Raw genomic sequence first — 27,534 nt, forward strand, 5'->3', positions numbered from 1 at the left:
GAAGTCTTAAATTATCTACGAAACAATTTTTTTCTCCGAGCATTGAATGTTTTTTAAGCACTCAGTTACTGCTCATCTTTGTTGAGCTTCTTTGAGGGTTCCAATGATTCTTTTCCCTTTTAATCTCTTGTGTCCATCAAGTCATTGGCGTTTTTCTCATTCAGATTCACAAAATGGTTCATTACTAGGTCACTGGCCAGATTTCTACATTTTCATTTTTTATAGCCACTTTTTTTTTTCGTCACACTCCACAAGTTACCCTCACCCCCCCCCCTGCCCACGCCCCCCACCCAAAAAAATAATTCTTTCTATCCTAATAAATAACAAGTCAGTGAAGTCCTAAATGTTAAATGTTACTCTGTATTTTCTGCATAGTTTTTTTTTTCTTAAAAGAGATGAACCAAAAGTTTCAATGAAATGGCTGGAACCAGGACTTTCACATTACAAAATTAATTTAAAAATATATTTAAAAAAAAGACAATACCTCTATCATTTAACTTCATACAAAATAAAATGTTTTATTCAATTATTGTCTGCATTTTCTGAATCGTCCAGCGGGAAAGACATACCTATGTGATTATTTATTGATATGTTTATTATATGGACATCTAGGTCTAACACTAGACATAAAGTTCTGATTTATAATTCGTTAACATCTAGTCTAGATCTACTTCTAGATGTAGAATGTAGATATAATCTACATTAGATTAATGTATAAATGACAACGCCATGTTGGCTCTAAATCGATTTGTAAGTCTCTAGCCAAATTTAAATTTATTTATTTTTTACTCTGAAAAATTATAAAGGTCAAAACTTGAGTTTTCCCCATGTGGCCAACGAGCTAGTAATTAATTTCTCAGCGATATACATAAACTGTTTAATGTCTGAGAAAATTGTTGAAGCTGTATTCAAGATCAGAGTCCACCCTTCAAGTGATTTGAATAGAGGTATTGTAATAAAACTGTTCACACACAAAATTTTGTGTTATAATAACTTTATTCTCATTCTTTCCATCTATGAAAACATCAAAAGTAAGTTCACATACAAATATGACATGACACTGACATTGGCAGCTACTCACTAAACAAAAGAAACAGAGAAATGTAACACACACACAAACTGAAATTGGCATTTGAATGACATACATACAGAGCTATGAAGCTAGACAAACTGCTGTTGTACCAAAGGGTGACAGGACAGGTACAAACACTTGCTTGGTCTAACATTTTAAATATGGTCATTTGACCTAATCTACAGAATTAAGGTGACATTGACCCCTACCTATTTAATAAGCACAAAATACCACAAGCACAACATATCATATATCTCAGTTCAGAGCCAATAAACCATCAATCATTAAAGAGCAGATCTATTTATTCAATACAATTCAACATTATTCTCTGTTTATATCACAATTTTAACTTGAATCTCCAAGTACATCTCTAGTTAAAGAGACCAAAAAAAAAAAACAAAATGAATTAGATATCTTGTCAATCAGTCTTAGGATACATACAAATATTTTGGATTAAAATAAGTACAAACTTCAAGAGTGTAATAACTAGAATTTCAAGCATGGAACATCAAAAGTATTCCAAACTGTAAGCCATAGATTGGACTGTAGTGTATAAATATTATCAGTGAGTGAGTGTCTTTTAAGGTTAACACTATACATAAGAACAAACATACTTTAACACAATGAGAGGGCTAAGTCACATGACTGCTAATGTGAATGACACCTAACATTCTTATTTAACATAATAAGAGGGCTAAGCCACATGACTGCTAATGTGGATAACCCCTGACATTAAACTGATGACAAAAAAATTGAATATCAAGTCGACATCCTCATGAGGAGCGAGTCATTGTCACTAATGTTTAACTGAATACACAGCACTTTGGCTTTTGTTAACATTTGTCACTATGTAGAGTTGATACCAGAGCCATGGAGCCATTCAAAACACATATAAATATAGAATTGTTCAATAAGGTCACTAATCTTGAGTAAAAAAAAAAATCACACCTAGAAAGCCCTACAAGTCTTATAAGTCAAGTAATATTGTTCTGGGGTCTTCCACAGCAGACTTGATCTTCTTTAGGAACGTGACAGCTTCCCTTCCGTCAATCAGCTTATGATCATAGGTCAAGGCCACATACATCATAGGTCGAACCTCCACCTGCCAACGAGGCAACAAAATATTCGATCAAGAAAAACAACTGGAATATGTCCTAGTGAAATCAATCACGGTCTACTATAGATTTCTGAGACAAACCATGATCAATCATGTTTAGGAAATAAACAATATCAGAGTTTAATCAAAATGATTATCTTTTCAGAGTAGGCTAACTAACTTACAAGGGATGAAGTAACCTTAGTGCTACAGTTAACATAGCAATAGGCACAAGCTACTTATGCTTTGGATGGAATACATTTCTCAACATGATAAGACCCAACATTTATCTTCGTGTCAAGAGGAAATGAGATTTTGCTCTTCTCTGAGTTTGAAGGAAATGAGATATTCCCATAAAAAGTAAAAAAAAAAAAAAAGTAAAAAAAAAAAAAAAGTAAATTACAAAACAATAAACAAATTTTCAGCTAAAAACAAACCAAATACCTTTCCATTGATGGCAACAGGTCTGTCAAAGATTCCATGCATGCCCAGTATAGCAGACTGTGGAGGGTTGATGATTGGAGTGCCAAACATTGAGCCAAAGACTCCACCATTGCTGATGGTGAAAGTGCCACCATCCATGTCTTCTATGGCGAGGGTACCAGCACGAGCCTGTCAAGTACAATAACACCCTACAGCACTGAAGAGTGGACATTATATTTATGATGGTCTACTAAGACTGATGGTTGAAGTGGCCAGTTCCTATAACCATCAATAAAAAACCTTTTGGCCACAGAAACCTATAAACTTTACTTCTTCTGATTCTTGGGTCACTAGGTGGGAAACTTCATTCGCCCCATTAGATACATGATGAATGAAAACAATAAATCAATGATATATCCAGTAGTGAATTTATGCAATGACAACATCTCACACAAAGTCCAAGAATCTGACTGACAAACAAAAATAAAAAAAAAATATAAAAAAAACCCAGCTCAAATCCAAGCAGAGGAAAGAAATTCACCAGAAAAAACAAATAAAAAAAAAAAGTTTCTGCCTTGTAGTTATAATCTTGGATGAGCCAAATCTTCAAATAGAAACATTTACATGAAGACTTCATTGACACGGGAATAGGTACAAAAGAAGCTAAAACACAATTAGCATGGAGGCACTGTGGATAACTGGTTAAGCCGGGGGTCCTGGGTTGGAGTCATTGTGAAGACTGAAATTTTTAATTTTGGGATCTTTAGGGCGCCACCCAGCTGTAATAGGTACCTGACATTAGTTGGGGAAAGGCGGTTGTCATTGAAACAGATGACCTTAACATCATCTGCCCAAATGACAGCATGGTCTGAAAAGGAAATTTTACTTTTTATTTTACTTACAAATAGCCAACAGAAATCAACAGATACAGAGCACTATTTGTGTACAGTTCTCTACAATGTTGTCAATAAATGTCACATTCCACAACCACTAGCTACATGGACAACTCACTTTCTCAACTAGCTTCTAATATAATAAGTACTCACCCTCTCTCCTAGATCAGCGATGACCTTCTCAATATCTGCATAGTTCATCTGTTCTACATTCCTGATCACAGGCACCACAAGCCCCTGTAACACACAGAGTTCAAGCTATCAGTGTGTTCACTTAGCCCCCCCCCCTCCCTTTACACCTACAACTAGAAACAAGTAACAATGGCGGTCCTCAACTTCCTGAGTGTGGCTACCATGCTGAGCTACCTCTAACCCCACCCCCATCACTCCCAACAATATCAACAAGTTTTAATGAGGACAGAGACTGTCACTTACCTTGGGTGTGGCTACAGCTACACTGATGTCAATGTAGTCTCTGTAGACAATGTCCATGTCATCTATCACAGCATTGACCACTGGCTGGTCAGCCAAAGCGAAAGCAGAAGCCTTGACAAAAGCTGACATGAAGCCTAGTTTCAGGTTGTACTTCTTCTGGAAAACATCTTTGTATTTGTTCCTCATCTCCATCACATTGCTGCAAGTAAAGTCTGGGACTTACACTGGCATCTCATACCAACACATGCATCTTTCACTGAATAATCTTTCCCTAAACACTTTTATCTTTCACTGAACATGTTTATCTTTCACTAAACACTTTTATCTTTTACTAAACACTTTTATCTTTTACTAAACACTTTTATCTTTCACTAAACACTTTTATCTTTTACTAAACACTTTTATCTTTCACTAAACACTTTTATCTTTTACCAAACACTTTTATCTTTCACTAAACACTTTTATCTTTTACCAAACACTTTTATCTTTCACTAAACACTTTTATCTTTTACTAAACACTTTTATCTTTTACTAAACACTTGTATCTTTCACTAAACACTTGTATCTTTTACTATACATTTTTATCTTTCACTAAACACTTATCTTCGATTAACATGTTTCAGGTGTTCCTTAAGACTTGAAGATCGTTACATCTAGCTTAAACCTCCTGCAGGATGCAGGGGAATGGCAGCAGACAAGAATCGAACCTGCAACCATTGATATAACAGTCCAGATTGCATACCCCACAACCAGGTAGCCACCCATTTCCCATTTCACAATGACCAACTGAATTTAAATACTAGAGCTAGCTGAACTCAGGGGCGTCTTAAAAATCATGAAGCTTAAAGACCAACTTGTTCTGAAACCAAGTACTTCACCATGCCCCACTAGCAATAACTTCAAATATTTGCCTGAGTTTTAAAGAAAAATTCCCCCCCCCCCCCCCCCCAAGAAGTATGCAAATCAGAGCCTCCACACATCCTTCACTCATGCTACACATCCACTGCTCACACCATTGGTCACTGCTCATGAACATGTAGGTATGGAAATAACAAGTTTATTGTAGGGTCAAAGTTCAAAGTGTAGTTACCTCATGTCAATCTCATTGAATGTTGTCAACATGGCGCATGTGTTCTGAGCCTCTTTCAAGCGTTGAGCTATCCTCTGTCTCATTCTGTTCATCTTCACCTGAAACATAAGCCACACACACACACACACTGTTATCAGTTTAGAAGTGAACATTTAGATACTGGCTCAGGCAATTCATGCAGTCAGAGTTTAAATTAAAAACAACAACAGCACAACAGAGACACTTGATCTTGTATGGGATTAAAAAAAAAAAGTAATATCAAGTTTGTACTTTGTACCAGCTGGAGTCGTCTAGACACTGACACTCATTCCCCTAACCTTTCACACAGTTTTACAAGTAACAAGATGCAGACCACTTCCACTTATCACTGAGACTGAGAAGACATTTCTGAAAGCTGTAAAACTTACCCTCTGTTCTGAGCGACTGCCCCCAATGGCTGCTGGTGCTGCAGATGCTCCTGCAGACGGTGCAGGTTTGGGTTTGACAGCTGACACTGGAACTGAGGACAGGGGCTGGGCAGGCTTGGCCGGAGGTGGGGGGGCTTTGTCAGGTATGGGTCCAGAAGAAGATGGGGCTGCTGACTGTGGTTTTGGTGCCTCTACGACTGGTGAAGGGGCTGCAGCCTCCTTCTTTGGGGCAGCTCCTCCTCCAGCTATAAAGGAAAAAAAGAAAAGGATTAAACAGATCAATCTTCCTCCAACAAACAGAGAGAGAGAGAGACTAGTTTAAAAAAAAATAAAAAAAAGGTTGAGATGAAGTTGGTCTCACCTCCAACTCGAAGTTTAAACAGCTGTTTCCCTGGGTTGACTGTCTCACCATCTTTAACCAGCAACTCCTCAATGACACCAGCTGCTGGAGCATGGACTGGCATGTTGGTCTGCGATGGAAGCAACGAATAGACACAAAATGAAGGAAATACAAGCAAAACCATTCAGACAATCAAGCTCCCATAAACTATGTTAACAAATAAAAGCTTCAAATAGTAGTTCTTTAAACAATTAGGACAGAGAACCATTTATACATATTTGTTCATGTTAAGCATTGTGTGTGTTTGTATTGATTGAATAGATTCCAAAGTACCAGTAGTAAGACCATTGGGTTAAACAGTTGATGAAAGGGAGTCAGTGTTGAAGGCAGATACTGAGAGACAGAAGAACATTTTGAAGTGAGTAGTAATTCTATTTCAATTGTTCCACATTTTGTAACAATACAAATTAATGTTTTATTTTTCTTCAAAAGAAGTTTCAAGCTCTGCATTAAGAATATTATCACCTATAACAGACTGGAGCTACAACCTAACCAGGGGATGAGGTGGCTGAGTGGTTAAGTGCTTGGCTTTCAAACTTGGGGTCCTGAGTTTGAATCTCCATAAAGACTGGGATTTTGAATTTCAGGCTTTTTAGGGTGCCCTTGAGTCCACCCAACTCTAATTGGTACCTGATTTTAGCTGGGGAAAGTAAAGGCAGTTGGTCGTTGTGCTGGCCACATGACACCCTGCTTGTTAACCATTGGCCATAGAAACATAGATGACCTTAACATCATCTGCCCCATAGATCGCAGGGTCTGAAAGGGAAACATTCTTATTTTCAATTTACAACCTGTGTAACCAGACACAAAGTAAAGGAGTACTTGAACTTTAGCCCCTGACCTTCTATAAAGTAACAATATGACTTTCATATGAGAGATTCAAAAGGTGTGACAACTGTCACCAGCCCCCCAATCCTCCACCCAGAAGGAAATGTCTCTCTACTTCTGTGATACCCAAATGGATTTCCTTCATGTTGCATGTCATTCTTTCATGCTGTACTGTTTGCCTGGAAGTAGTGGGAACTATTCACTTTGTAGTTTTGTCTTTCCCATGTTACTACTTCCATCATTGAGTGCATGTACCAGGTGTACCAAAGCACTACATTTACACACACGCCTCACCTTGTCTGTTTCTATCTCGCCCACGACCTCATCAGCCTCCACACTGTCACCAATAGCTGAGAGGAAAACAGAAGAGAAAACATTCAGTACAGACACACACAACAACATGAAAGAGGAACACAGTACACAAATAGTTAGAACAAATAGAGGCACTATAAAAAAAAATGCATCAATTACAGCATAAAAAAAAAAATAAAAAGCAACAACAATTTATAATGTTATTATAAACAAACAAAAAACACAGCCACTTACAGTATCTAGTTAAGAAGGCCTATCTACAACTTCTCACCTTTTCCCCATTTGATGTCTCCCTCTGTGACTGACTCAGCAAAAGGAGGAGCCACTATGACACGAATCTCATCTGTATCTGAAATAGACGTTTTGTACAGCTACGTATAAGACACAACTATCTGGATAGAATGATCAGCTCTATTCGGATGTAAAGATTGTATACAAATGTATACAAGAAATAGAGATGATCTAACTATGGAATAGAGCCATTGTAAAATGTGTTCTGCATTCTAGTCTTATTGTCACCACTGCCACATTTGTTCCTGCTCTCTAGCAGGTTTTGACAAAGAAAGGGGGGGGGGGGGGGAACAGTCCATATGTAAAAGTAAGAACTTCAGATGTAAACAAGTGCAACTGAACAACACGAAAGAATATTTGAAGAAATGGTTAGTTGTACATTCTGGATGTCTTTTTAAAATACAATAAAGATCATTTCAAATCAGACTACTGTACTAAAATGTATTCAATTTATACTGCATTTTTGACTGCGATTTCATTTTAACATTTGGATTTTAATTTTGTTATTCCGTGACTTCAGTTTATAGGATGAAAGTACAATGTAATCAATGCTGTGTCACTTTGAGTGTGCACATAGAAGCACACCACCTTGAGATTATAGTTTGGAAACAAACAAAAAGACAGCAAATCAATGTTTTAAAAACAAGAGAATTGCTAAAAGGAGGGGGGGGGGTTAGACTAAACTATAGGACCTTAAAAATGAATGGAAGGGATTATAAAGACCTAAAAAGGGTTTTAGGACTGGATAAGTTGGAGAGGAGTGGTCAGCTTTCCAGTCGGTGTCACCTGGTTGACGTGACCTAAACGATCATCTTAATGTTTCTTTTAAAGTGCTCACACTACCATAAGAACGGTCCAACACACAGCCTCTTCCTAATAATCAAACATGGAACTCTAACCTATACAATGTGTTTGTCTATATAAAGTAAGCCTATATTACAGCTCAGTGTCAATGTCAAGCTGTATGTGCATCACTTTTAGATGTCAACGTGCCCTGAGCCCTAAACTAAGTCAAGTGTTAAACAAGAGATTGGGGTCTGAATCCTGGAGTTTAGAGATTATTAAGATGGTGCAGCAGACAGGGTTTCACTCCATTCCACCCCCGCACTTGCACAATATCAGAGGAGAGTTTGTAATGAGGGGAAGATTGGATTCTCGCACCTCCGTACCTCGTGTCGCAAGGACACGGCTGTATTTTGTGGCGGACGTGAAAGAGGTTGTCACCAGTCAACGAGGAAGATATACAAGGTGGCTCTGGGACGTGGGTGAGTAAACTTTGGTGTTCACATCCTGCTACTGGAGATGCGCGCCACCTGTGACTTGGGAGGAAGACAGTGTGAACTGAGACAGATGGACCGCATCTCCAGCGAACAACAAAGCCACAACTTGACCGAGACAACTCGAAATCCCTGGTGGTAATGGCTTCAGCCACTGTCTGGTGTCAAGTTCACACTAGCAGAACCCTATCTTGCAACCCATCGACTACACTCTACAACAAAAGTAATGAACTAACCAAATGATACGCAAGCTATCTACCAGGGGCTGGATTTCTGTACAATTTAATACTCTAGTTTAATAAAGAAAAAGAAAAAAACAAGTATACATTTACATCCATTGGTAAATATATATATATATATATATATATTTTGGGGGGGGGGTGTTGGAAGGCATTTTACCACTTCAAAAACTAGTCTACTAAGGTCTTCACATAAAGGTATTGACTAAAGTCTTCATTTGAAAGTATTGACTTTTTTTCTCTACAGTCCATTTAGACGTAACACTTGTAAATAGAATAATGCCCAAGAATTGTTTGCTGTATCTAAAGATGTTTTGAGAAAAAACAAAAGGGTTAGAAAAAAGCTTATCTGAAGAATTGGAATAAATGTGACATTTCTCAGACATCTCCTCCGCTCAATAGTAACAAGTGAAGAAGCCTTCATTTCCAGGATAGTTCTCTCTTGGCTTTAGTAAGGTGTAACCAATCTTAGTAGTTACTGTCATATAAGCGGTTTTTGTTCTTCTTGGTTGTTTTGTTGAATTTTTGCAAGTGCAAAACGAAAGTTACAGATCTTTGTATTTGGTAATAGGTGGGGGGGGGGGCACATTTCTGGGTTGTTAAGTTTTCTATTTCGTGAAATATTACGTTTACTAATTTGTCTTTAAAATGAATTTGTTGAGACTAAAAGATATGCCGAAGCCCAGTTTCTTGCCCAGTGAGAAACGTATCAGTTGATTCTGGTGACTTGGATCTCATGGGGACCAATGAATGAAGTGCATGCACATTGTGACTGAATCCTTTGCTACGTGTTATAAGTGATGTTAGAGAGGGATCATATCCATCCCACTATAGCCCATGGAGGGCCCTGACCTGCTTTAGCACACCTCTCCATTCTGATCTATCCTGGGCTTTAGGTCTCCATGCCCTGACCTGCTTTAGCATATCTCTCCATTCTGATCTATCCTGGGCTTTAAGTCTCCAAGCACTGACCTGCTTTAGCACATCTCTCCATTCTGATCTATCCTGGGCCTTAAGTCTCCATGCCCTGACCTGCTTTAGCATATCTCTCCATTCTGATCTATCCTGGGCTTTATGTCTCCAAGCACTGACCTGCTTTAGCACATCTCTCCATTCTGATCTATCCTGGGCTTTAAGTCTCCAAGCACTGACCTGCTTTAGCACATCTCTCCATTCTGATCTATCCTGGGCCTTAAGTCTCCATGCCCAGATCTGCATTAGCACATCTCTCCATTCTGATCTATCCTGGGCTTTATGTCTCCATGCCCTGACCTGCTTTAGCACATCTCTCCATTCTGATCTATCCTGGGCTTTAAGTCTCCAAGCACTGACCTGCTTTAGCACATCTCTCCATTCTGATCTATCCTGGGCCTTAAGTCTCCATGCCCTGACCTGCATTAGCATATCTCTACATTCTGATCTATCCTGGGCTTTAGGTTTCCATGCCCTGACTTTTAGCTGCGGCAGATCTACGTCATCAAGCCACCGTCATCAAGCCACCGTACTCGTTGCTGTTGTTTGCTTCTGAGTCGCCTGCCTTTTGTTGTTTTTCCCCGTGAACAATCTTAGCTCCTCTGTTCTGTCGCATAATTACAAGGCTGAGATTGTCCCCACGCGTTTTAAACTCAAATTTATTTGGACGTTCTTGATTCAAAGCATTGAGAATCATACTTAGAGAAACCGCACTCTTTAACTCCATCTTTACGCAATGAAGCCAATACATTTTAATCCAATGACAAAAAGATATGAAGCTGACAATTAGCTACTACTAAATTCAAAGTCAAGTACTCACATAAAATGTTGCTTCCATGGAGATAGCGAATGTTTACTGGACTGTGACAAGTCTGAGTACAACTAAACACAAAAAGAAACGAAAAAAATATATTTAAATACAGAGCAAAAATGTTCTCTAGGAAACTAACAGAAAACTAGAGCTAGCAGAAGACTAGATTTAGTGGGGCACTGAAAGAATGATGCCAAGAACATGGAGGGACTGTAAACATAGTGACGTAGTGGAGAGACAAAGAAAAACTGAACTGCGACTGTCTGCCCTACTCTGGTTTCCCACTGACAGAGGAGTGTGTGACATGTAATGATGAGAACATGAACACTCTAGGACCTTAAAGTACAATCAAATGAACTTACCCAGACAATAAGGAGGATGTGTGTTTCAAAGGACTTGTAAGGTTTGTACCTGACAGAGAATAAAACAAAAATGTTGATTTTAGGATTGGACTAAACAAGTAAACAAACAGTCATCCCAAATGAACACAACAAAAGTGGATGGTAAACAAATCAATGCAGTCTGGACAGGGTAAAACAAAAAAGCTTATCATAAAGGGGAAGAACCCTGCCCTTAAAACTATATCTACCAATAATGTAAAAATCATTTCCCTCATTCGATATCAAACAAAATAATTAATTAACTAATTGAGTATTTTTGTTTACGAATTCAAGTTTTGTTAGGTACAATAAATAATTGGTTAAAGTATTAACTTGATAGGAGAATGCGTTAGGAAGAAATAGTATAAACAATTATTTAAGGGGACTAAACCCAACAAATTTAGCCATATCTGTGAATACTGAATTATTAGTTTCCCTTGTTGCTATTAAACAAAATAATGAATTACCAGTAATTAATTGTCTAATAAGCTACTTTTAAAAAATTGATTTATGTCTTGTCTACGTCAATGAATAATTGTGCGAAGTTTCAGCTTGATCCGAGAATGGGTGTGGGAGAAATATTACACGCTTGTTACCAGGCAGACAGACAGAGTTGATAAAAGCTTTGTAAAATATACAATAAATAATCATGAAACATAATTTTAATATAAATAATTAACTGCCCAGTGGTCTCTTGATTAGCCAAAAAAAAAAAAAAAAAAACAACAACAACAGTAGTCTCTAGTTCAACAACCTCAAAGGTCTCTAGCTAATGAATCGCAAAGGTTTATAAGTCTCTAAGGTCCCAAAGGTTTTTAGCTCAGTCAATTCTACAAAGACTTTCAACAGATGAGTTTGCAGAGAGTAGAATAGAAAAACAGCCGTTTCATTCTGACTGATCTAACAATCTCAGTTCAGTTCTGTTTTCCAACCATTCCATTGTTTCTTGATTTCCCCCCAAAGTCAGTCCGAGTAGATTTAAAAGCTGGCTGACCGTGACAAGGCACACAAAAGACAAAAAAAACTATTTGATCGGCTAAATTGCCGCCTAGACCCCGTTATGTTTCCAAGGCTTGTATGTACCGAACGTGGTGACAAAGTGTTCCACTCCGATGACACGAACCCATACCGTCAGTTCAAAACAAAAACCAAACATAATTATGTCCCTGGCAATCCCAAGTGTCAAAAAGCATGCGACAAAGTTCAGCCATTAGCAACCATACATACATTAGGACAAAAGAAGAATTTAACAGAGAAGACAACAGAAGACGAAAAAACAAGTACAATTAGAAGAGTTTTTTTTTTTTTTCAAAGTATGGAATTTAATTTGAGCGTAAAGTTAGACTGGAGGTCAGAGTAAGGAATCGGATTGTGGCTGAGAGCTGAGACAACAGAGCATTGGCATTCAGCCTGACAGCGGGGATGGTGCTTTCAAGTGGAACTTAAACACTTTGTCTATTAGTGGACAACAGAGGCAAGGAGATGGCCGCTCTGTAATTTGTTTCATCAGAAGCTCGACGGCAAAATAAAGATCATTACTAGAATGTCAGCCACCCCGCGAACGCACGCACACACAAGAGAGAGAGAACTAAAACGTTTTGAGATGCTGTTATTTGGCGAATCTATTTCCATGCAATCTGTTCGTTTAAAGCGGTTTCAATTTGTTGCTAAAACAAAACAGTTCTGAGATTTCAAAGCTACGTGTGACGGGAGGGGGGGTGTGTTGTAAATCAGATAATTGCTTCTTGCGTCAGGCCGATAAAGCTAAGAGTTGTCAAAGTTTTAATCTGTCATTCTGTAGGATGTAAATAATGCAAGTCCCTAGCGCGGGGGGGGGGGGGGGTGATGGTGGGAGGAGAAAAAGGGTACGGGGTGGTGGCCAGAGGAAAGAAAACAACAATTAAAGAACAAAGACCAAACGTGGGCATTATTCGTGACGCGCGGAGCAGCAGGTAAATATATTTCTTCATTAGTGTAATGGCGCCCCAAACAGCCGCAAACCATTTGCTTGATTACTCCGCGTCGCGTAGCCCACTGTTACCTATCAGATGTGGCCTCCCCCCAAGAAACTAAGGCACCCCCCACAGAAACAAGATGCCCATCAAAGAACATTGAATGGGATCATTGTAGTCCAAGAGCTTAAAGTCTACATACACACACACACACTGAGTGTGTACATTCCAGACCAGACCATCGGAAATATCAACAAAACGTTGCCAAGTACTGAACCGCACCTAAGAGTGTTTCCCTGTCCCAGATTCGCGCCAGAGATTCCATTAAGCCATTGTCTTCATGTCGTCTGTTGGGCCCCTCCCGTGGGACTCATTTATTAGACAGTAAGCAAAAACCCAACTGCAAATTGCCACAAAAGCACATTTATGAATACGAAAAAAAAAAGGGGGAGGGGAGGGAATTAACCGATTCAGATTTCCCCCACCGATCCTCCCCTAATCGATACTCTATTAGTATTGAATCTTAATATTTCCTTAAGTCTATAAAAGTAATCAAAAATATTTTCCTCTGACATTTAAGCTTCACTGAGACGACAAACTAACAGACTCACTCCGCAATCCAATAGTTTACAACGCTAGCTAGATGTGCGATTGAGTAAGGGAGAAAACAAACGTGGGAGAGGGGTGGGTCAGTTCGACACTAACATCAACCGCTTTCGTCCCTTTAACCCAGAGTTTCCCACCTACCCAGACTGGACCCAGACTTAATAGTGTCTTTAGCTCTGGTTACTTTAACGCTCACAGACTTTCATTGGACTCAAGTTTTAGATCCCACTTTCAGATAGGGGCGTTCAAAAGTACGATCGGATAACGAGCTCGGGTGATAAAGAACAGCTGGACGTAACGCACGATGGACAACGCTCTCTCTCTCTCTCTTCCACACACACACACTAGTGAGGAGCTCTCGAATCAGTGAGAGGTTTATGTATCGCAGAAGCAAATGTACAGAATGCATCGACTGCTGCAGCACCCGAGCCACGTCACAGTGCAGCCACGCGAACTCATCATCAGGAGAATTATCTCTTGAAATCAGAAATAAATCAAAAGAAACATAATCCATGGCACCAAAGAAGCTATGAAATGGACTGGAAGAGTTATTTTATCTTGGCCACTTGTAAGACAGCTTGCAATGGCTGCGTCCATCATTCATTCCCCTCCAATAAGATACAATGATTTTGATTTTGTACCCACTTCTTGAGTCACACTACTCACTGGCATACATGGAGTCAATTAATTAATATTTTTTTTTGGGGGGGGGGGGGGGGACTAATTAAATGTCAAAAGGATGGTTGCTTGGTCGTGCGGTATGCGCGCTGGACTGCTGTAGGTCGTCTCCATGGTGTCGGGCTCATAACCTGCCCGCTGCCATCCCTAGTCTTCCCGCTGGACGTTTGGGCTGGGAAGTAGATAAGCATCCGAAAATATGTCAAACTAACATTTGAAACTTCCTTTAAAACATAAGTGGACGAAAATGAAAATACCGAGGGCGAAGCGGCAAAAATAAAAAAAAAAAGGGGGGGGGGGGTGCTGGCTAGTAAAAAGAGAGAGAAAGAGTGAGAGAAAGAGAGATAATTCACTTAATTCCACTTCACTACTTACTAGATCCGAACTGTATCTGTTATTAGAATGTGAATGTTGCTCCTTTGAACTTGAGAATTCTTATGGATGTGACTAATACGTATGTGTTTCATATTCTACAAAAAATCTCTTTTAAACCTTGTTTTAAAATAGCTTCTAAGCTTGTGTATACATAATTTACAAAAAGGTAAAATGACATACTTGTGGAAACCTTGAGAGCCAAGAGATTGGCGACTACTTTGGACACATCCCACGACATACGATCAGGAGTAACAAACACTTCCTGTTTCATATTTACACACACAATTGCTGACTTTGTTTTTTAAAAGACAACACATTTTTGGAGCACCAAAACAAAAGGTGGATTCCAGCAGCGCTACTCACTACGAGATCCGACTCTGACAGACGATCAGACTACACCAAAAACAACACAACAGTTGAACAAGTTTTAAGAAGAAAAAAAAAAGTTAAACGGAACAGAGAATGGATGAAACTGTTAAAAAAAAACAACAACTATCTGATTGGATGAAATCTTACCTTGGGTTGTGCATGGTGGAAAACTAGCGACAACCTGGAAATTAAAAAAAAATACAATGTTAATCTCACCAGATTGATTACAAGTTTAAAATAAATATTGCTTAATTCCGCCCCTCCTAAAAAAAAAAAATCCCTTTGCCCATATGATCTGAGACATTCGACAAAATCAGTGACATACCCCACCTTCTTAGTTCAAATGCAGTGTTGTGATTGGCTTCCTTTTAGTGACCCAATCCAGTACAGGCCATATAAACACATAACAAATGTACAGCTATAAGCGTCTACGTCATCTGGTGACATTCAAACAAAGAGACCAAGACACCCAACTGCACACGCAGACACACACACACACACGTGTAAAGAGCAGACACACACACACGTGTAAAGAGCAGACACACACACACGTGTAAAGAGCAGACACACACACACGAAGTCCAGCTATGATTTAATTTGGGAAGATGAGAGTACAGAGGCAAGGACAAAACATCCATCTCAGTCCGGACTTGGCCACAGGCAAGGCGTGACAGGTAAGCCTCATCAATAAGATCGACTCCTTCTTGTTTAATTTGCCCGTAATGGAAAGCCAGGCATATCTATTTGTGTCTGCAAGTGTCTGCCATTGATCGTTTCTTCTGGTCGTCTCTGCAGCTCCACTGATACATCTTTCCGCCCCCCCCCCCCCCCAGCCACACCGACAAACTCACACCGAACCTTTTCCGCCGCCGCCTTTCTTTTTTTTCCCTCTCTCTCTTTAGTTTCTTTTTTTTTTTTCTTTCTTTTCTGGACTGCTTCTCTTTCAATCAACTCTCTGGGCAACAAAGCGGAGTAACTCCGTGGGGGCCTGTAGCAACGAACAAGACACTTAGGTGATCCATCATAGGATTAGCCTCCCCCCCCCCACCGCCATCCCTGCAAGACACCTGCTTTAGTCTTATTGATCTAAAGCTTCATCGCAAGCCGCTGGCGCTTGGCCCTGGTAATTAAGCAAAGACAATGGGAGGTGACCTATCCGGCGATGAGACAGACTACTGCAAGCGATACCATCTTGCTCTGGCAAAGCAGCACTCAAAAAGCTGGGACTGGGACCGTTTATAGAAAAAGATGATTTTTTTTTGGGGGGGGGGGGGTAGTGAAATCCAGGTAAGATAAACAATTCATAACACATATAACCATAGGTAAAAGTCCACTATATACCTATACTAAAGATGTTAATTCGATATAGCTCAAACGTCTCCAGAATGAACTGATTCACAGGCCATTATTTGCCCCCCCCCCCCCACCTTGTCTTGGAAGAACGATAGCGTATGAATAAAAAGAAGAAGACAACCGTGCCCCATCAACTGAGTCCACATTTAAACCTATAACGATAAAAGGTGTAGGGGGAAATAACGGTAAGGGGGGGGGGAAGCGCTCGTGCGATACAATGCAACGTAAAAATCAATGCCACAGTGCGAGAAATTAATTGCCAAGACACCCGAGCATAAATAAATAATAATTAAAGACAACACACGCGCGCGCACACATTCAACTGTGACTTTTGTGTGCGCGCGCATGTTTGGGGACAGAGCATAAAGAGATCAATTGAGGTGAACATCCAGGCCTCGCACACACACACAGAGAGCCCCGAGGATTGTCCTTCCCCATACAAGTCCGGCACCAGTTGGCTAGCGGTACCGTCAGTCCCGGGGAACTCGCGTCTCACACCTCGGCTCGTTCTTTCATACAAACCAAATCCCTGGAGAGAAAGTCACTCTATAGAATGGCGGCTAAATCTATTGCCGGACTATTATATTATATGGGAGGTATGGAAAATGGAATTTGGGAATGGGGGGAGTAGAAATCTGAAACGGCTGAGAGATATGGAGAGAATAGACCGTCTTTGAGCGTATCAAATATTTAAAAGCAACCCGTAGAAGAAGAGGGAAAGCCAAGCAGCGTCTAATGCTTAGATTTTTATATCAGGGAAAGAGAAGAAAAAAAAGAAAAAGAGCCCAAAAAAAAAAAAAAAAAGTTCAAAAGTGGGAAGATTTTCTTGCCATGAATCTTTAATGCCGTCACCAAAACTCAACAACACTTGACGCGATCTTCCATTTCGGAGACGGGGCTGGAAGCCCAGGGCAACATTATTGGGAGAGAGAGAGAGAGAGAGAGAGAGTGAATAAAAAAAAAAAAAAGGTAAAACATTAACAGTGGCAAGGCAAGAACCTTCACTCTCGTGGAAAGCTTTTCATTAATAAATCACCACTCTTTGCTCCTCAACAAAATAATGCCAAACGCTAAAAGTGAAACATTTTTTCTTCTCTCAACCTGAGAAAGTGAGAGGCGGGAAATAAAAAAAAAAATCTGGGTCATAATTGAGTGATCGCTGGGCTAAATCTGAAGATATCACGGACACATTTACCCGCTTAGATTCTAGACACCTGTTGGTCAATCTTAGAGAGTGAATAGTTTTCACACAGCGATGACCAGTTTGAGGTAGATAATTCCAATGCTTCTAATTGTAAATGCGTTCCGTTGTGTATGTTGCCACTCAACAGATGAAACCTTTTTTTTTTCTTCCATTGTCAGTGACTTATAGTCTCGCTACGTATGCATCAAATTAAACAGTGCAGCCCAACCAAAGGCACCATTGTTCGGTGTACGCGTTCTTTCAGAATCGAAGATGATTATATCCTAACTCAAATCTCACGCAGGGTAGGGTTCGAACCAGGGACCATCGGGTCGACAGTCCAGAGCGCGTACCACACAACCAGGTAAGCCATCCATAGTATCAAAACAAAGTTTGCTTGAAAAAGAATTTCAATGGGACCTACATTTTGTTTTTCCTCCATCTGTCGGGTACAAATTGTGTGCACACATTGTTTCTCCCGTTTCTCGGGTCAAGTTCAAACTTTGCACGTCCATTATTTATTATTGTCCCTAACAAAATCAATTAACCATTTCATTCATTGTCATTAATTAATTATTTTATATACAAAGAAAGTCTTACAGTATTGAAATATATGTACGTTTTTGTGTGTTTTTGTTAAAGTATTGCTTACATTTTACTTGTTAAGCATATGAAAGTTCTCGAGTGTAACTGCCGACCCTCTTAAGTCGATGTATGCCTTCCAATGTCAATACACAAAATAGGTTTTCAATGACTTGCTGCTTACACGGAACACATTCACTGTCCTGTCGTTTGGGCCCTAAGTTAGCAACGACGCCACAATGGGCCCAATTCAAGACTGGTTTCGGCCATGCACTTTAAAACTCCCGACTAGTCCACTATTCACGACAGAACACTAGCTAGATCGATGAGATCCAGTAGAGTCCGACATAAGCTAACATTTGTTTGTCAAGACCTTTTTGACAGGTACAATTGAATTCGTCTTTTGCTTTTGGTCAACTGTTTTGGAAATGTCACTCGCCGAAGCGCTTTCAATAAATATAACCAGGACAGTGGAGCTGGATGGTTCAGATGTACATATCCCACAGAGTGGTCACGTGCACCACTCGTCAGATCCTCGAGACTGATTCACAAGCCTACTGTCTCATGTCTGTTTCAACAATACAAGAATGGAGGCTCTCCTTTTCTTCAAAATGAGAAGACAAAATATTCACAACACACGACTAAAGATTACCCAACAGATATGCAGTATGTTAATGTACAAAGTGAAAGGAGGGACAAGTGGGCGAAACAAAAAAACCTGCACGCACAGCTTCGCACAGATCAGGCGTGCGTAAAAGTGATTGTCACTTGAAAAGGGGGGGGGGGGCGTGCACATGTCACCAGAGTTTTACAATCCCCCTTTTTTCCCTCCCTATCTCTACCTGTTAGAAACAGTTGAACTCAGGCAAGAGATGCGTGGACTAGATCTATACACGTCACTTTGGTGAGTTCTTCATTAACTTGCACATGTTACACAGTCTGTCGCTTCAAACCCACACACAAGTAATACGTTAGTGTTGAACGTGCTCATTATTTGATTCACTGTGAAGTCACTAGCACATAGCACGATGTAACCAAGGATGTAGGCATTAATACTCTTATGCTTGGCCCTTGTTAGAAACATTCTAGCAGTGATGAGCATTCAAACCAGGATGCACACAGCCAGAAGCATTGTGGACCGGAATCAATCATCTGAATTTTTTTGTATACATATTTTCATAAATCATGTTATCAACTGTCACTTTGAAATTAGGTAGTATATACTTCCTAGTATTTTCAGAAGTTAAATCTGATGACCCGATATTGTATTCCGAAGACACTTGCTTAAGCAGAGTGAAGAAATAACACAATTCATTTTAACGAAATAAAATATTTCAATTCGATTATCTAGACCCTGAAACAAGCTAGACTCCTCTAGAGTTCAAATCAAAAGCTCTCTTATTTTCTGTAATAGGTCAACAAATTATCTCCCCTTAAAATTAATGTTTGTGTACTGTAGAAACTGGAATCTACTACAATGTAGGTAACTTCCTGTTTACACTTCTCTGGCAATCATAGGAGAAACAGAAATAAAATAAACCAAAACTTTTTTTTTTGATACTTAAATACTTAAATAAAAAAGATTTTTATATCAGTAGCTGTAGTCTTTATATCTTTAAAAAAAAAAAAAGCCCACTTTTCTGTTTGCTTGGTTACATTTGGTTTGGAAAAAAAAAGTGTTTAAATTCTTAAGTAGGATTTTGAACCCAAGCCAAGAAAACAGGCTGGTGCCTCAGTTGCATATAAACATGCATGTTAGGTTATATATTAGCAAGTTCAGTGAATTCTATTGATACATGTGTGATGCAGTCATACCTGAGTGCTCAACAATTGAATTTATACAATTTAAATGTAACTTTTTAGAGCTTTCAAAAACTGAGATTAAAAAAAAAATATTTGGTAATGTATTTTTTTTATAGCTTTATTTACTTGACATAGGTAGCCTTCACATATCTATTTTAAGTTAGTTGAAAACAGAAGTGACAGAGACATATACATTCTCATATTTATTGAAATTATTGTGTAATAAAAAAACACTATTTTCCTTGTTTTAAAACATATAAGTTATAAGTATGTACTAATAATGTGCATTATTTCAAAAGGGCATGCTTTCAGATACAAAATGTACTATAGCACCTATTATTGAGGATGATAAAGACAATGGTGAAAAAAGGATTTTTAATGGCACTTGTTATCTGCTGGATTAAATGTGAAAACAAAAGATACAAATCTTTCAGAACACTGATGTTGTTTCTTTTAAAAATCAGTTTCAAATAAAAAAAATGATTTTTTTTTCATCAATATTTTTTTTAATCTATTCTACTTATTTTCTTTCTAATTCATTTGTTGTTTTGTTAAATCTAATAAGTTAAATTATTTTATAAATTTAAAAAAATGTATTAGTTTAAGTAACTACACCCATTGCCTTCTAAATTGTAGTTTTTCCTAGAGTCCATGTTTTCTAAAATAAATAAATATGTACCGAAAGAGTTAACACTGTTAATATAATAATTAATTAACCCTGTGAGTATAGTCTAAAAAAATGAATATGAATTGAAGAGCTACTGTGTTCAAATGTGTTTTGAATAAAAAATTTCAAATAGAGACACTATTTCAAAAAAATGTTTTGGCAGCCATCCAGGATGCTTTACTCAACCAGTTTATTAAAACAACAATCTTGACTGGTAGACTGATAAAGATAATAGAATAAAATCAAATAATGAAGTGAGACTTTTTTTGGGTCAATTTTCATATGTAATTGTTCATTTGGAAAATCAACTCCAACTATTATATATGAATTTGAAAAGAAAAAAAAAAACAACAGTATTTGCAGAAAGGCTTTATAAATGGTAGAATAAACAATACATATGTTATGTATTACTTTGTAGTATAAGTTATATACCACTTAAATGATTTGATTTATTATTTAATTATAATGAGAACCTAGAATAGATCAATACATCTAATGAGAATGGACAGGGCTGTCATTGAAAGAGATTCTATACAAGGCAAAAGACAGATCATGTGTAATTCGACTGACTAATGCAGCGTTTTCCAGACTGCATTCTGCAAGGCCAGAATAGGTGTTCCTTAACGACTAGAATAATTAACTAGTAGTAGGCTACCACATGGGTTTACCTCTCTAAAAAATATGCAACGTATTCTGCAAACTACTCAGAATGAGCAAAGTGTTCCAGTAAGGACAAAGTTTGGGAAACACTGGACTAAAGGATAGGCGAATGCTAAAAAAAGTGTATTTTTGCTGATTTCTTAAATCTAGATTTTATAGGTCTGGATATTTTATTTCTGAAACAGGTCAAAGATTTATGCCAGCAAGGTTATCGTCTCTAAAATAGATTACAACAATTGATTTTAAAAAATGTGGTAATAATATAAACATCTAGCTTAATTGGAAAAATGTTCATAAATCCCCAAGTCCTGGAAGTAAAAGCCTACATTAAGACAGACAAAAAATAACTTTACTTAATGAACATATCTCTATGATTTTTTTTTATTCTGCCCACAACTTGATTGCACGTGATATGCATAAAACTGAATGTATGTATGCAAACGCATAACATGTATTGTATTTGAACATGTAAATAGACTAAATGCTATAGGAAATCTCAATTTGTAAAAAAAATCTATAGTAGTCACAACCTTAATTAATCTATTACATTATTTTGATTTAACTAAAAGAGTAGAACATAACACTTGATGGCTGCCTATTAGTGTGTTATGCGCTCTGGCGTATCATTTTGATGGTGCCAGATTCAAACTTCGTCAGCCACCCACTCCCTCCTAGCTGTCCTGTGGTGTTTGGGCTATTTTGAAGTAACAACCAAAACAAACCAAAAACTTTGACAAGGAAGTAACATGAAATGTTCAACAGATAAATGTCTCCACCTTCAAGGGATCATCAGCAAACTATTCGCTTACAGATCATTAATATGCTTGTGCCCATAACAATTTCTTGTGAACTTCTTTATCACCTGCCTTCAACATGAATCTCTGAAAATTTCTTGTGCCATGATGCTTTTCAGCGTATTCTTTATATGCAATAATTTATATACAATTTGGAATATATAGTTATATTATATAATGAATATTATAGGATTCGAACTAACTCAAAAGCCTAGCTGATGATTGCCAAATACTTTTAGCCTTAATAAATTGTACCCTCATTTTATTTACACCCATTGGAACAGTTATTACGAGACAGAACTCTTTGGTATCATTTCCATAAAACCATCTCCACAATAGAAATCGTCCTTAAATTCCAAGTGTGTCATATTTCTATCCATCAAATTGTTAAGTAAATTGGTAATGCCTACTCGGGTAAGTCAACATCAAATAACATTATTGTTTCAAGACACTACTCCACTGTTACGTGATCACATTTAGAGACACTATTAATTAGTAAAAGATAACAGGAGTTCAAAAAACGCAAATATATATCCAGGAATTAGAGCATTTACGTTTGCAGCTTTGTGGAAATATAGTTAGTGTTTCTAATTCATCATATAAGGCATGATCTCAAGGAGTGAAAGGAGTTGTGAATGTTCCTTCGCAAAAGTTATAGTGAGATTCAACAAGGTTCCTGAATTGTTTGTGCAAGCGGGCAAGGAAATGAGTAATTTTACTGCATTTCTTGGCAGAGTATTTTCAGCAATTTACCTTTAACTTTCAATTTACATATTTAACTGTTTAAATAATAATGGTGATTTGTCAATGACATCGTAGCTGAGAAATCCTGGGATATTGCGATGAACCGACAACCAAATTAATATATTGCATATTAGACAGTATAGATGAACAAGAGGATTTCAGACATCTTTGCAGCACAATAGAACAAATCGGAAACCTCAGAATACTCTATGAGAAACACCTTCAACACCAAGAGAATCTTTTTCATGCATTTATTGATTTCAAGAAAGCTTTCGACAGAGTATGGCATGGGGCACTCTGGGCGACAATGGAAAAGTACAATATAAATAAAAACATAATAAAAGTAATCCAGAATTTCTACAAGGAGGAAACTAGTGCAGTGTACTTCAACAATAACATTGGGGACTGGTTTAAAACCACAGTTGGAGTAAGACAAGGTGCTTACTCTTAGCAACTCATGAAAGAACCAAACCTGAACTACTGACCCAAATTGCACAGTCCACAGCAGCACTTGCAAAACTCAAAACAATATGGAAAGATAAAGGCATGGCCCTCAACACCAAAATCAAACTGATGCATTTCCTGGTCATGGCCACATCCTTATAAACTTGGACTGACTGCAGAGCTACAGAGGAGGATACTAGCAATGGAATTGAAATGCTGCAGAAATATTCCAGGTATTACATTCAAAGACTGCATCACAAACAAATAGATTAGAGACAGCATCATGACAGCCATTCAACTTCAAGATGACCTGATAACTACTGTCAAAAAATGATAACTAAAACTCTATGGCCATATTACAAGGTCTTCGGGGCTTGCAAGACCTTCTTTAGGAAACAGTACCAGGTAAAAAGAAGACAGGCAGACAGAGAAAGCGACGGGAAGACAACATAAAAGAATGATCAGGCCTGTCATTGAAAGAGGTTCTATCCACGCCAAAAGACAGTCAACAAATACTGTGTGGTGCCCCAATGGTCCAACAGACTAAGGGGAAGTTATATATATATAATATTGTTCTCAAAAAAAGTTATTTAAGTTATTTCAAGTTTTATAAGTTAAGATATAATAATAATATGTCTACACTCCTACAGCGGTTTAGTTGTCTATCAGCAGTTTGGTGCTATAAGTCAACAACCGTCCACAACAAGGGGTATAAGCGAATCCATTATTTTGAATATGTGGCTAGCATTACACAGTTAAGTATGTAAAATTTTCATACATGTTAAGATGAGGCCAATCACTTTCTGTAGGTACTTCGATAAACTGACCTAGATCCATTTTTTTTTCTCCCAAAAAATGGCTGAAAAGTGTGTCAGCACATTTTACCCTTTTTTTAGGGGTGTCATTTCCATCAAAGTTTTAGCATATTGTATTTGATTTGAGGACTAATTATGATTACTTTTTGTAAACATAAGATATCAGAGATAATTTTTATTTGCTTTTGAAGCCAATCTGTTAAATTTTTCTTAACAAAAGTTTATGTGAAAGTTGACATTTTTACAACTTTTTTCCTATAAAAGTTACAATAATGCTGTTTGCTACAATAATTTATCATATTATGAAATGTGTATATTTCAAATTTCATTAAATTCTCTTGGCGCACTTTAAAGATATTAAAGATATTAAAATAAAAGTGTTTATGGTTACAACAATCTCACTAATTCTATTGAATTTAGCATGTTAATATATATATATATGTGTGCTAAGTTTGAACTTTGTAGCTTGGCGCACTCTTTAGATATTAATTTTCAAAGTTGATGGTTAAAATCTATTTTTAGTAACAACCAACACTGTGATTTACTGGAAATGGTCAATATCTGTCTATCACGAGCTATTTTTAGAAGCACACATAGGAATTTTTCATTTAGATTAACTTTTATAGTGTTTGAATGCTAGATTATGGAGAGGGAATGTGTCTTTATTATAATGACTTTGTAATCTGCAAATTTTAAAGTAAAAGTTTAATTACTTTAAAAAATAATATTAAATGTTACAATTTGTTTTTCATATTTTTAGCTCAGCGAACTAATAATTAATTTTTTTTCTGTGTGTTGTTTTTTTCTATTAATATACATGTAAATTAATAGTTAATAAATGAGTACATTATATTTTTAAAATGATGAGCTATTATTGCACAAAAATTCAAGTAAAAAAATCTTTTAATAACTTCTAAAAAAATCGCAAGGTTTCTTTTTTATTTTATTGTCCGAAGCAAGAAATTTTTCATTTACAATCTAATTTTTAAAGCATTTAAATTAAGGCATTTTAAAATGATTAATTGCCAGTGCTCTACAAAAAGGTTAAACTGTTTTTTAAATGAAGTTTATGAAACTTATAGTCATTAAATTTTAGGATATATTTTTCTGCGCAGTGCTATTTTCATTTATAATTTATAAGAATTATCTATCTGATGCATATAAATAGCTATTTAAATACAGTAGAATTATAATTAAACAAAATAAAACACAATACAGATCTCTGATTTGTTTTATTTGTGATTTTTGGGCTCATATGATGACAAAATCACTTATACTTTTATTTTTTGTCAAAGGCTTTTTTATATATTAATTAACTTTTTTTCAAAGATTTTATTGCTTGGTCTTATTTTTTTAATTTATTTTAACAGAATACTGATTAATTTAAAAGAGTGTGAAGTTTCAACCCCATATCTTTAAGACTTTTTATAATACAGTTAATTTAAGTTCAACTGTCAGTTGTTTCGGTCACAGATTTTTTTTTTATTTACAAAGGCTAAAGAAGGCTCATTTTTGGCCACTAAAAATTTAATAACTTCCCTCACAATTAACTCAGCAATATAAAATTGGTATCATTGGAAAGCATTTCTCAAGCTCTATCTAACTAAATAGGTTCCATTGCATTGTGATCATTTTTAAAGTTTTATCGAAGTACCTACTTTCTGACATTTAATGTGGCTCATTTGGCAAACACACCTGGCATTTGCCTGGTCGCCTATATTCTGATAGATTATAGATCTAGCCAGTCCGCCCCTGAATAAAACCATATACATAGATAGTGTCACAGCATAGCTATTGCATCTAAAATCTAAAAGTAAGTAATATTGATATAGATTCTAGATCTTTATAGATGTCTAGATTCTAGATCTAATTTTAATGTAAAAATCTAGATCTAGATTGCTATAGATATAAATTATATAGTTAATATAGTCATTATAGATTATATCTAGTAGTTGACTATGATTAGTATGATCTAGATCTATATAGATCTAGATATCTAGATCTAGCAGTCATAAAGTAGAGTAGAGAAGAAGAGACCACCAGTGCCGGCAGTGGCAGTAGACGTGAGTAGAGAGAACTCAGAAGAGACTGTCTATAATCTAGAGACACTAGAGTAGACTGACTAGAGACAGGGTGTCACTAGACTTCACTAGTCACTAGAATAGAATCACTAGCCAGTTAGACTGTTATCTATAGTCTAAGCCTAAGCCTTTACTATCTATAGTATAGTAAATAGTAGTTACTCTGTAAATATAACTGTGAGACAAGAGTCTAGAGTAGTCTAGACAACTAGATCTAGAGAGTCACAGAGTCCAGAGTAGCTTCAGACAACTTCAATCAATGACTTCAGTTTCAGTGGAGTTTTATGTTTAAAAAGTCAGTTTAAAGTTTAAGTTTAAGTTTACTCATTTTTACTCACTGTTAGATCTATCATCTACAACTATCCTCTATCTAGTAGGAGGGCAACTCTTTAACTTCAATGAATATTTCGATTATTGTTACAATCTAGATCTAATATTATTGTATTGGCATGACAGGATTTATTTTGGTTTTCTATTTTCTTAAGTCTGAGTGACGTAACCCGTCGTAACCTAAAGTTAAAAGTATAAAAAGTTAAAAAAGGCAAAGCAAAACTCTTAACTGACTTAACTCCTCTGCTAGACTGTAGTACACTATGGGGGTGAAAACATAAAATAGATTATTGTTATGGTATTAGTTTTGCTAAGTCTGGACAGTCATACAGAGTACAGATCTGAAAATACTCACCCGTGACTTTTGAATGTGATGGTTGCAATTAGCTAGCCATCGAAAGTGGCGTAAACAACGTATATTCGAGGAAGCAAGCATGGCGGACTTCAATGAGAAAGGTCAATGGTTCACGCATGCGCAAACAATGTTTTGAAAATCAGTTCCTTAAAGGTTGGCTTTAAATATTATGGTCCATTTATGGTACAACGACCGAACCTCCGTTCTTATAACGTAAATTATTATCAAAGCTCCAAGCTAGTTCTAGACTCAGGGACGGATATAGAGGTGTTGAGGCCCCGGCGGATGCCCTAACTATTTTCCGAATAAAATAACATTTTTCCCGTCAATACTTTCAAATATTTATTGCAACCAAATACAATTTTACCAACAAAGAGTTTATAATAAGATGTTAAAATCGAAAAAAAAAAATAAAAACAAGAAAATATTTTTTAAATGCTTTTTTTAAAAAACTACAAAGCTTATATTAAGCGTATTTGTATCAATTAGTTTGGATCAGCCATGTAATTAAATTTGTAATAGATCTAGACTAAAATTTTTAATCTCTTTGGTTTTAAAAAAGCAGGGTGTCTTAGTCTTAGGAGTTGAGAACTCTGTCGCATAGTAGCCTATGTATCGATTATGTTAGCTTTAGTTTCATTATTATCGTGGCTATAGTTTATATTACCTTCTACTTTTGAAGGGGGTAAATACTGATATTTCCATTTTCTTTTATGTAAATCTTGAACGTGTGAAATGCAAATTGGATCAAGATCCATCTTTTGTGACGAAACAGAAAAAAAGCAAGAGATAACTTTGTCAATGAAGAAAGGGCGGG

General features: G+C 37.1%; 1 protein-coding gene and 1 long non-coding RNA gene across 2 annotated transcripts; one reads left to right on the top strand and one right to left on the bottom strand.

The window, feature by feature from the left end:
* Positions 1-977: 977 nt before the first annotated feature.
* Positions 978-26,836, bottom strand: LOC106065050 (dihydrolipoyllysine-residue succinyltransferase component of 2-oxoglutarate dehydrogenase complex, mitochondrial-like). Its single transcript, XM_056023244.1, has 13 exons — positions 26,718-26,836; positions 15,054-15,087; positions 10,909-10,957; positions 10,556-10,617; positions 7,228-7,305; positions 6,939-6,994; positions 5,778-5,886; positions 5,417-5,661; positions 5,010-5,107; positions 3,920-4,118; positions 3,638-3,721; positions 2,613-2,780; positions 978-2,174 (listed from the first exon to the last, which is right to left on the bottom strand). The coding sequence occupies exons 1-13, from the start codon at positions 26,796-26,798 to the stop codon at positions 2,040-2,042; spliced, it is 1,398 nt and encodes a 465-aa protein (XP_055879219.1). The 5' UTR covers positions 26,799-26,836; the 3' UTR covers positions 978-2,039.
* LOC129925040 (uncharacterized) lies at positions 18,865-20,321 on the top strand. Its single transcript, XR_008776901.1, has 2 exons — positions 18,865-18,928; positions 20,127-20,321. It is a non-coding gene; the product is annotated as an uncharacterized LOC129925040 (long non-coding RNA).
* Positions 26,837-27,534: the final 698 nt, after the last annotated feature.

The sequence above is a fragment of the Biomphalaria glabrata genome, chromosome 3, assembly GCF_947242115.1.
Source record: "Biomphalaria glabrata chromosome 3, xgBioGlab47.1, whole genome shotgun sequence".
Taxonomy (NCBI): domain Eukaryota; kingdom Metazoa; phylum Mollusca; class Gastropoda; family Planorbidae; genus Biomphalaria; species Biomphalaria glabrata.